Genomic DNA, 12,183 nt, shown 5'->3' on the forward strand with positions numbered 1-12,183 from the left:
CTGACCTGGGCAATGGTCTCCTAGGCTTCCTACTCTGTGAACAGGCTGCCTCCCACAGCCCTGAACAGAGGGTAGGGGTCTTGGGTCACTTGTATGGGGATAAAGGGAGATCCTTGGCCTCTAGCACTCATCAACAGCAAGCTTGCACAGAAGATTCTACATCCAGCTTTGTCAATCTACAGCTCTAGTGTGGAACTAGATGTCAGAACAACAAAAGACATTAGCAATCCAGAGGCAACTATGAAACTCTCTATGTTAATCTCAAATCAGATTTAGTTGACCATGAATACTTTTTAAAGTCCTGATTTATCAGTAAAATCCAGTACCATTGTTTCTGGCTCTGACATCACTTGCTTTCCCTTTCTCACTCAGGGTGTTCCAGGCCAGGGAGAAGACTCCACCTGGGGTTACCTTGCCAACAAGCGCCGACTGTAAGTTGCATGGCTATGTGAGATGGATGAATGGGCCAGTCGTTGGTCACCAGGTATGGTTCATATGTTGCTCCGTCCATGTATAAGGTGACCACAGGAAACTCCACATTGATGACATAGTAATGCCACTCTTTGTCACAAATCTAATGAAAAAGAAGAGAAGCAACACTTAAAATTGAATATTCAATGCAATGCCAAATTGGTTCTTACTTTGATTATGAAAAGGAGAGGGGACATTTTAGGGTTAGCCATTTTTATTGCAAATAACTCTTCGTAACACAGTCAACAGAAGCTCATCGTCACACACATGAGAAAGGTGCACCTGGCAACCGAACAGTCAGGCAAACCTACTTGTCCTCAGTCCCTGGAAGGCACTGGCTCTGGGCTCCCCTAAAGATAGCATCTGGATGCTCATGTCCTTGATATGAGGAGGTGTGGCATTTGTATATGATGCACAGGTGAACTCATCTCAGATCATGTGTAGCAGCCAATGTAAGGGAAATGCTACATAAATGGCCATATTGTCTAGGGTTTAACGTCCATGCTTGTTCAGTATCGTTGCATTTAAGAATATTTGAGGATGAATCTTCAAATGCAGAGCTGAGCGTTGATGTTCTCGGCCACAGCAAGATGATCTCGGCGACACAATTAGCAGCTGGAGAGACTGGTGAATTCTGGCTGGATGGCCGAGAGTGACTGTTTCAATTGCTTTTTATGAAAGTTTTTAGTCCATTAGAAAAAAAAACTTGTACTTCTAAGTTTAAGAATAGTTGGGAAGGCAAGAAGAAAGTGCTAACTTGAAAGTGGGGATAAAGATCAAGACAGTACTGAGAGGGAAGGGATAGGGAAATAATTTAATGAAAAAGGAGGAGGAATAGTAGTTAGAAAGCAGGAGGATTCTGCCTACAAGCACCACAGTTGATACAGGTGACGGTTCGAATCCCAGCTGCTCCACTTCCCATCCAGCTCCCTGCCTGTGGCCTGGGAAAGCAGTTGAGGACGGCCCAAAGCATTGGGACCCTGCACCTGCGTGGGAGACCCCAAGCAGGCTCCTCGCTCCTGGCTTAGGACTGGCTTAGCTCTGGCTACTGTGACCTTTTTGGAGAGGAAACCAGCAGATGAAAGATCTTGTTCTCTGTCTCTTCTCTCTGTAAATTGTCTTTCCAATAATAAACAATCAAACAAACAAGAAAATCTTTAAAAAAGGAGGAGGTGGAGGATAGCGTGCAATGCACACAGGAAGAGGGAGATAGCGATGAAGAATCGGAGCCCCTAATTCTTTACCGATTCTTGCAGGGGTGGGAAGTGTCCAGCCCAGGGCTGCACCAGGCCCTGCTAAGGCAACTGACAACAGCTAGACTGCAGATCAGTGACCCTACAGCAGGCTAATTGTTCAGTCAGCCTTTATAGCTTTATATGGCTCGTGAAGGACTATAAATATCCAACTGGCTCTTGGCAGAATAAGGGTCCCTCCCTGCTGGGAGACTTCTCGGAGAAGTTGCTCTAATCTCATGGCCTTTCAAGTCAAGCAAAACAAATCCCAGAAAGACAAATCTGCCCTTGAGGGTTCAGCTTCACTCCTTGCTGCACCTGAGAAGCACATGAGGGCCCAGCTGGCCACATGGGACCTCACACAGCCTGCACCCAGGAACTGGGGCCTGGGGAGCAGCATCCAGCCTTGGTGAACCTAGGTAGGCTAGGTTCAGTCGCCTCAAGGGACTGACCCCACACAGAATGACCTCTGTATCAAAGCCAGGCCAAGACTGCCATGGCCTGGGAAGAGAGTCAGATGGGAGAACGGTGCCACCTGCGCCCGGTTCCCTTCACACTCTGTGCTGCTGCAGCCTCCCTTACAGGGCAGACAGGTGTCTTCAATGGGAAGGTGACCCCGAAGTGAGGGCACCAGAGCCCTCCCCGCCTCGCACTCTGGATCCGATGTGCTGTTTCTCATGAATAGATAACGCCAACAGGGATGCTAAATGATCTTTCTCCTTTCATTTTGGGATAAGAATTTTTTTCCTTAATGTCCTTTTCATATTGTCCCATCTCATGTCTCAGAAAATTGCTTCTTTTGAAGCCCATTAGCCTGATAAAGCCTGATGAATATTTTAGGGCCTTTGGACAGTAAGCAAGGAGAGGGCCAGGCAGATGGCTCCACAGGACCAGTTTCACCTAGGTGACCCTGGCTCAGTTTACAATCCTCCACTGCTTGATGTCTCAAGCCAGTACTTTGGCTGAGTGTAGTGCTCTTGAGCTGGGATTAGGGTGTGTGACCCTGGTAGGCCACAGAGGAAGCTCTGAAGTCAGGGTCCAGGGCAGATGGAAGCATAGGGAACTAGGGAGAGGAAATGAATGAAACACACAGCTGGGGGAGCTCTAGTGCCGTGGAGCAAGGACAGGCAGCAGCAGGGTAACCTGGGAGCGGGATCATGTTTCAGGGCCATTCCAGACTCAGGAGGGAGTGGGGACAGTGCAGCGCTTCTGACCATATCCCCAGGTCAGAGCATGGGCCAGGCAGTTCCCCATATGGTCCTCATCACCAGCCCTCTAGGGTGACCCCATCACCACCAAAGCTGATGGAGCAAGGTTCTCTGCCTTCTTTTCTTTCATGACACGTAACAGCAGATCCTCTCAATATCACATTTCCCCCAGGCATCCTCTCTCTAGCTGCCATGGCTCACAGAAAGGCACTAACCCCGAGACCCTAGGCTTTCAGTGTGTGTGTGTGTGTGTGTGTGTGTGTGCGCGCGTGTGGCCGAGAAGGATTTCTCTGCTTCATGAGTATATCCACAGCTCCTGACAGCTTCCAACTGTAATAATAGCTTTTCAACCTTGTTGGAAAATGGATCTTTGTTCTTTATAATATTCCTAGAGATACTCTGTGAAACAACAGTTGGGAAAGTCCTATTTGGGTCACACTGTGTAGCAATTAGGCAGTGCCTATGTTTCCCTAATATTAGCATTAAAATGTCTTCACCAATTTCAGTTAAGTGGCTGTATAGCATGATTGTACTAGACCATAATTAACTAGCCACTTATTATCATGCATTAATTATGTGCTAGCCATTGTACATCCTGTAATGAGTTTCTTCTGCATAAATATTTGCTAGTGCTTCTCGTGATGCCCTTAGAAAACATTTCAGGAAACAGAATTGCTGGGTCAAAATTTGGAGATATTTTTAAGGCTCTTGATACACATTATCAACTTTTTTTCTGCCCAAGACTGTATTTATATTCCTATCCCCCTCCCAGTAGTGTGCTAACGCCCCCTACACTTCCAGGATTAAGCATCAAAAGGCACATTTTGGCAATCTCATTTGAGCCTGGGTCCCAAAAGATGGCAATAGGTGTTCATTAGGACCACAAGGAGGGAATTCTGGGAGAGGGGACCAGCCTGAGTTACAACTCCCGAGACTGGAAAAAATGAGGCTGCTCGAAGGAGCTCCTTACTGGGCACCCCGTCTTCTAGTGTGCTCTAAGCTTATTGCTGTAGGCTGCCCCCACCAAGCAGTCATCAATAGCAGCAGAGACAAGGCCAAATCAGGGCTTCATAAACATGAGTCCATATTCAGAAAGAGACGTGCCCTGCCCTCTGCTGGAAGTGCAGAGACAATGCCCCGGAGACACGGCAGCAGGAACTAACATGGGGATGCAGAATCCAACCAGGAGAAGGGAAGTTCGCATGGTAGATTTCTGAATGTTCATCGGTCACGGACACCTCCAGCTGGCACCACACGTGCCCCACACCACCCCGTGGGTGAAGCCCCAGAGACACTCTACTTTCTGAACACCTGCTGTTGTCCCCTTGGTTTGCAGCTGCAGCTGCTGCTTTGGCTGGTGAGCAAGGCAGAGCAGAGACCCAGAAGCACATGTTGCGGAAGAGTGGTAGGGACAGCACCAAAGGAGGTCTGACTCAAGAGGGGACTGACATTGCAGGTGGGTCGGAGGGCCAGGGAGAGGAACCTTCGGCAGAGGAACAGGATCAGGCGAGAGGGCCTGTGTTTGACCAGCTGATCCGAAAATATCACGTAGCAGACCAGATTGGAAGGGCTGGCTTGGGCTTCTCAGTCAATCCGGGTGTTTTCTAAGTGCAGCTTTTCCACACGGGATGCATTCACCTACAGCTACTGTGTCTGTGGAGGCTGTGGGGACACAGAGCTTGTGGGATGCATCCTTTGCCTTCCAGACTTTCCATCTAATGGGTGGGGTTATCAGGTACACAGGTGTTGGGAGTCTTCATCAATGCAGATTCCTACATTAATATACCGAACCTCTTGTTTCTACATCTGACTTTACATCAGCCCACCTTTTTCTTACTGCAATGGAATACTTGAGGAAGCCTGTGGAGGAAACGTTTACATTGGCCTATGATTTGGAGATTCCCAGCCCCAGGTTGGATGGGATTTACTGTTTCCACCTCCGGTGATGGTACAATGGCTGTTGGGGTTGTGAGGCAGCACAGGAACCCACGTGGCAGGAGACTGTGTGCATCCGTATGTCTCCTCTTACAAGGCCACTGTGGTCATGGGGGCCCCATGAACTAAGCTGATGTAATCATCACTAATGGTCCTACATCTAAGCCTCATTAAAAAAAAAAGAAAGCAAATATCTGTCAGAGAGCAGTTACACATCACAGCAAGATGTCAGAGAGCAGAGACTGCCTCCAGCTGGATGAAGGTGGGGTTTGGGGAGAACACTGAAGGGCCAAGATTGCATTAGGAATGAATGCTGTGAAGTAAATGAAGCAAAAGCCCCCCTGACTCCTTCACTTACCCACCTGTCTTGTCATCATCAGAGGTGTGGACTGTACGTGGACTCACTCATTCGTTCACTCCTGCAGACATGCCTAAGCTCATTTCCTGGCTGGAGCACCAAAACCAGCACCTGCATCTGTGCAGGACAACTCGAAGAGCTTGCAGCAGACCAGCACGTCACAGGTCTGAGCTGAGTGCCTGGCTGACCCAGCTCAGAACAGCGGCATCTTGCCACTGAGAGGAAGGGCAGGAGCAAAGACAGAGCCAGCGGCGTGAAATGAGGCTGCAAGCAGACGCCTGGAGCTCAGGACCCAGACCCTAGCTGCTGTTTCTCTACAGGCACTAGGAAGTCTGGAGTGCAGAGGCTTCTGGGGGATGGAGGGGTGGGCCTGGGTGGTCGTCATGACAACAGAATGGACCATGCTTCCCAAAATTGGAGCAGCTTTTCCTGTGCCCCGACACTGCTGCGCCCTCGCCACATCCCATAAAGCAGGGGGAGCTATTCTGCCATGGAGCCTCTAGATAATAAAGGGAAGGAACGGTGCGGCTTCCTTTTTAAATTATTCTTTAAATTGTTGGATCCATAGGTGATATTTTCATATCTGTACTTTTTAGGGGACACAGAGCAGTGTTTTGGCACATCCATATAGCTAATTTCCTATTGGCTTCCCTCCTTCCTTCCTTCCTTCCTTCCTTCCTTCCACCTGGATCACTTCACTTCACACAATGATCTTCCATTTCACACATTTGACTGCATATGTCAGGATTTCATTCTTCTATGGATGAATAACATTCCATCACGTGTGGATGCCACATGTTCCACCAATGGATACTGAATCTTGGCTGTTCTGCACGGTGCAGCAATGAACACGCAGTGCAGGTTTCTCTTTGATAGGCTGAATGCAAATTAGTAAGTCATTCTGGAGGCCAGATGGAGGTTCTCGAAGAAGTGAACAACAGACCCATTATATGACCCACTCATCTCACTCTGGGTCTGTGGTGGAAAGAAGGAGATCAGCATATTAACGAGCTACCTTGTTTTTAATCTCAAGGAACCTACCATCTAATCGGTGTTGCAGTTTCCACTCAGGCTGCTTTGCACTTTGCACACCTGCTCTGGCTCTGCTTTGTACACTCACTGCTGCGATGGATCTGGAGCTGGGCATCTCTCGGACTGGTGGGCTTGTGTGACAGGTGATCCCTGAGGTTGCTCTATAGGTAACACTAAATCCCGGTGTCTAAAGTAGGGCTCAATATTTTCAGTGTTCCAGGCTAACATACCCCTCCTGCGTTCCTGCCTCAACAAACACTGCTTTAGACTATAACGCCCAGGCCAGAACATAAGGAATGGCTGTGCATTCCCTAAGCTCTTACCCTCCCTTCAATTACTTTTTTGCCCAGTTCTGAGGACATCTCCCTTCTCTACCATCAACAACACACAGCACTTGCAATGCATATGGTGGAAGGCAAAGAGATGGAAGGAGGAGCTGCCTGATGGCGACAGGTGTCTGGAACTGGTGATTGCGAGGTGGAATGCATTTTAGCCTGGAAAGAGGACCATCTGTAGCAGTGAAATGGGACAGGGCTTTGGTGTGAGTGTGGGCCAAATGGATGCCCTGGGGCTTGAGGCAGCCTCAGCGGGAGATGGCAGGGCAGCAAGGATGGGGACCAGTGTCACGGCATTGAACGCTAAGCTGTAGCCTGCAATGCCAGCATCCCATATAGTCATCAGTTCAATGCTTGGATGCTCCACTTCAAATCCAGCTTCCTGCTAATGGAGTGTGAAGGCAGCAGAGAATCATTCAAATGTTTAGGCCCCTGCATCCATGTGGGAGCCCTAGAAGAAGTTCCTGGATCCTGGCTTCAAACTGGTTTAACCCTGACTGTGGAACCATCCAGGAAGCGACCCAGCAGATTCAAGTTTCTTCCCTCCCTCTCTTTACATCTTTAAAAAGGTAAAAACCGGGGATGAGCACAATGGCTCAGTGGCTAAATCCTCGCCTTGCAGACACCAGATCTCATATGAATGACAGTTTGTGTCCGGCTGCTCCACTTCCCATCCAGCTCCCTGCTTGTGGCCTGGGAAAGCAGCTGAGGATTGCCCCAAAGCCTTGGGACCCTGTGCCAATGTGGGAGACTCAGAACAAGCTCCTGGCTCCTGGCTTTGGGTTGGCTCAGCTCCTATAATTGTGGCTACTTGGAGAGTGAACCAGAGGGTAGAAGACCTTTCCTCTCTGTATCTTTCTCTCTCTGTAATACTGCCATTCCAATAAAAATAAAATAACTCATTTTAAAAAAGTAAAAACTTTGTTCTTTTTTAACAAAGAAGAGGACATGATACAATTAATGCAGGCCTAGTCTGTAAATAATGGGTTAGATATCATCTGCTTTATCATTTCTGATAAATTACATCCTGGATTTTTGGGAAAATAATCAAACAGTTCTAACCCTTGGCTGCCTCATCTGTGAAGTGAGTATAACAACAGTATCTATTTACTGGTGTGACGGTGTGAACTGAGCCAGGCTCAGCATGGATTTCCAGCCTGATCACAGAGAAGAATCTCTTTCCATTTCCAAGTGCATTGAAATGTGGGGCAAAAGAGCAGCAACAGAACGAGAGGTAAGCAAAAATGCAACAGCTTTAGGTGTAACAAAGAAGCAAGAGCTACAGGTGGGTAAGAGGTCAGAGCTGCAGTGGGTAACAGAGGCCCAGAGCTGCACCTGGGAATTGACCCTGAGTGGTGTCTTAGGGGCTCAGAGCTTCAAAGACAAGGTGACAGAGGAGTGGAGGCTGAGGGCCTCTGCACAAAGCAAGGATGTTTGCATGCGGCTTGCTGCCGGGCAGGCACTGCCTGTTGCCTAGGTCCCAGGGTCCCTCTGATGGGGGGCTACCAGGTGACTTCCAGAAGCTAGAGCCCCATGGTCTGTGCATGAGAGTCGTGTCTAAAGGCAATGAGCTCACGTGATGTGAAAACCTGGAGCCCATCAAGTGAGGGTCTTCAGCAAAGAGAACACAAACCTCTCACCAGAGAGACTGTCACACACAGGCCATGTGCATGACAATGCCGACCAGAGTGAGCTCAGTAAGAAATGAAAAAGCAAGCCATCTTTGGTGTGTGTGTGTGTGTGTGAGAGAGAGAGAGAGAGAGAGAGAGAGAGAGAGAGAGAGAGAGAGAGAGAGAAGGCACACAAATCCTCAAACACATAACAGGAACCACAGAAAAGCAGATGGGGGAAGGCAGACTGGAAAAAGGAATCAAATAAAAGTTGCAGGAATAGAAGGCATAATTTTTTAAAATAAAAATACGTAAAGAAATAGATGAAATGTAGATGAGAACGGCGGTGGCAGAATTAGGAACAGACCGATGAATGAGATGCCACAGCACAACGTACAGATTGTCTGGATGACAGAATTATTGATTCCAACAAATATCCAGGAATACATGGGATGTCCAGGCTAGCATGGTGGACACGGAAGCCCATGACCTCCAAGCAAGTGGATTGTTCTTGCAACATCTGGGTCTGGACTGGATGCAAAGCTCCTTAGCTCGAGGAGGAAGCAGTGGAACTGTAGGCACTGCACTGCTAGCCAGCTGGCACACACACAGCCGAAACAGCCAGTGGGAGCCCAGAGCAAGGTGGGAGAGGAGGGAGGCGAACTAGCAGTGAGCTGCACTGGGCACCAGATGTGGTGAAGAGCTGGTCCACTGCCAATCTGCTCCAGTCTACACTGTTGGGAGTTCCTCCAACACTCAACGGGGAGCAGGAGGAGCAGGACTAATACTTACTCATCATAATTACTGCCTTAAAATGCATTCATTTATATCCTATTTATTTATTTATACCCACCTCATTCCTCATCAGATTTCACATCAATTTGAATTAATAATAGATTTTTAATAGCTATCATTAATGGCAACAGCACTAATCATCTTCCATTAACAAAATCATATTTCATTCTTCTCAAAGGACCCTACAACATGATCCCCTTTCCCCTCAGCCTCCGCGGAGAGCGGGTGGGTGAATACCCTACACAGCTTCTGAGTGGGAACAGTGAGGTGCGAGTACCTGGTTTCATCAGAGGCAGCTTACGGGGTGAGAGGACTGGGAATTGGGTCTAGCTCTCCTGCAGTCTAAATGGCATTTCTTCCTTGTCTGGCTTTCCAGCCAACTCGGCAAACAGGAAGACAAAACCAACGATGAGAACACACCATAACCCAAAGCAGCAAGAAGAGAGCAGATGCAACGTTGTGACTCAGGAGCCTCACCGATTACTCTGTTGCAAGGACTTCCAGAGTGAACCAGAGCTGGAAGATCTCTCTGTCTCTCCTTCTCTCTGTAGATCTGCCTTTCCAAGAAAAATAAAATAAATCTTTCTTAAAAAGGCTTATGGAAAATGGAATTGAGGCAAGTACATTTTGGACTAAATTCTTACATATGTGTCCTTTACAGAAACGTTTTGAAGACCCTGTGCCTGGTTGACACATTGCTTTGTTTGTATTGTCCCTCTCAGATGATTTCCGGGCTCCGACACAGCAAAGCTGCTGTGGACCAGTCCCCACCACTCAGCTAGAAGACATGTCCCTGTGTCGTGCTGAGTGGGATCAGTGAGCAGCCCAGAGTCCACAGAAGCATCAGAGGACTTTCAGAGATACTCAGCAGGAAATCTCACTGTCTTCCCCCTGGGCACAGGGCAGTTCTGCCAGCAAGCACAGCTTCCCCGCTTTACAAGTCATAGTCCCTCCAAATGCCACTCCCAGGCCACCGGGGCAGCTCAGTCTTAGTTCCTTACATCATGTGTCTTAGCCCCGGAAAGAAAACAATACCGGGCCCCATGCAACAGCTTAAGTCCTTGCCTTGATTGTGCTGGGAACCCACACGGGCACTGGTTCTAATCCAGGCAGCTCCACTTCCCATCCAGCTCCCTGCTTGTGGCCTGGGAAAGCAGTTGAGGACGGCCCAAAGCCTTGGGACTCTGCACCCATGTAGGAGACCCAGAAGAACCTCCTGGCTCCTGGCTTCAGCTCAGCTCAGCTCCAGTCATTGCGGCCATCTAGGGAGTAAAATAGTGGGTGGAAGATCTTTGTCTCTCTTTCTCTCTGTGAATTTGATCTGCCTTTCCAGTAAAAATAAATAAATTTTAAAAAAAAGAAAAAAAGAGCTAAGAGTTAGGAGAATTAAACAAGGTACACCAGCCAGTACAGTACAGTGCTGGACATACAGTAAAAGCTCTTCGAATGGTTGTTTCATTTTTGCTATAACCATTATGAATTATTTGATTCAGTGCAGGAACCATTCATTAGCGCCCACGATGCATACCAACAGAGTGCTTGGCACTGGAGATTTCAAAGACATGCTGTCCTTGTACTCTCTTGGGGCTTGCAATGACAGATGTCACACGGCTGAGAGGAGACACTTGGGAGAACAGAAGCAGTGTGCTTGGCACGCAACAGTGTATTCAAGGCTATGACAGCAGTTACTGCTGGTAACAACTTGTCTTCAAGTACCCACTTCAGCCACTCCTGGGGGGCACTCCAGGGGATAAAGCAGAAAGGCCACCTGGAGGAGGGGCTGCTATTGAAGGGGTTGGATTAGTGCACAGCAAATAATTGTTCAATTTCATTTATACCTTGACCTAATCAGGGCAGACCCTCTGGCTTGTGAGAACAAAATCGATACAAGATTTTTTTCAAAGTCAGCAAATTAAAGCCGTGGGAAGAAGCATGTGGTCAGGAGAATCTGTCTATACCGCTACAGGCCCAACCTGGGCAGACAGTGTGTGGTGCTTCCTGTTGGCTCTAACTGCTTCCTTGGGAAGTGACTTCCCACAGTCCTCCCAGCTGCTGTCCCGTGATAGACTTCCAGAGGCATCACTCAATGTCACTCTATCCCAAGATTGTGCTGGGCTCCCTGGTTGTTCCAGAGGCATGGTAGAACTCACACCATGCCACCCACATGGGCAAGGGAGTTAAGACTCCTGGGAGAAGTTTTGAGTCAATGCGAGACACATTTCACTTGAGCAACTCTTTCCTTTCTTCCCTGACATAGACACGTTAGTTACTAGCGATTAGTTAATACTTGCTTTGGAGGAGGGATCAGTTGAACTTGACCACAGCCCATGCCCAGCTTGCTAGTACACTTTTGGGTTCATCTCCCTCCTCTCTCCATTAGTCTTACCTCCTTGTCTGCACTCAGAAGGGTTTGCCTCCAGCCTTGCTTTCTGGGGACTCACAACAACACACAGTGAAGATGAGCCTCGGAGGTATGTAAAGGGCTGTGATCCATGTGCTGACTGACAGCAGCTGTGTTCTTGAGAACACAGTGACAACCACTGCAACGAGGACACTCAATGATCCACCGGGTTGGTATTCTGGTGTCCATAAAATGAAGCGACAAGTATTGTTAAGGAAAAACAGAGCTACTTCTTGCAAGGAGTCCAAAAAGAAATCTGTCTGTGGGTCTTCAGAGACAGTCCGTGATGCTCAGCATCACCCTTCCGTGGTCTAACAGTGTGTGGGAGCTGGCTTCCAACACCCTTCGTGTGATCTGAGAAATTAACATCAACCATGTGTGGCAAGGCTTGAGAAAGACACCTTACAGAGATGTGTGGCTTCGGGAGGTCATTCCAACGCTCCTAGCCTTGAGTCTCTCACCTTTGACTGGTCACAGGGTACAGGAAGAGTGGACGCAGCACAGCACCCTGGGCTGGTGACGGCGGGGAGAGTTCTCCCACCTTCTGTTAGAGTATGAGTGGGTAAGGAGGTCACTCAGCCCCTCATGTGACAGGCAGAGAACTTTGCCAAGGGTTTATTTGTCACTCCGCACAGAATGTCACTTAATGCCTGGTTCCAAGCAGGCCTTATGGCAGGTGCTGCTGTAAGCTGTTTGACCAGAGAAGCGCACTTGCCACATTGCCCTTAGGTTGCACGACAAAAGCTACAGTTGAGAGAACAGCACGACTGAGATTACAACCAAACTCTGGAATGCATGTAAATGAT

At 48.4% G+C, this 12,183-nt stretch overlaps 1 protein-coding gene across 1 annotated transcript in view; it reads right to left on the reverse strand.

The window, feature by feature from the left end:
• CLSTN2 (calsyntenin 2) overlaps nt 1-12,183 on the reverse strand; it is a 435,481-nt gene that overhangs the window by 21,473 nt on the left and 401,825 nt on the right. Inside the window, exon 9 of the mRNA XM_004588347.2 lies at nt 412-574. Coding sequence (XP_004588404.2) covers nt 412-574 — 163 coding nt within the window. The remainder of the gene's footprint in view (nt 1-411; nt 575-12,183) is intronic.

This window comes from Ochotona princeps, chromosome 30 (assembly GCF_030435755.1).
Source record: "Ochotona princeps isolate mOchPri1 chromosome 30, mOchPri1.hap1, whole genome shotgun sequence".
NCBI classification, from domain to species: Eukaryota; Metazoa; Chordata; class Mammalia; order Lagomorpha; family Ochotonidae; genus Ochotona; species Ochotona princeps.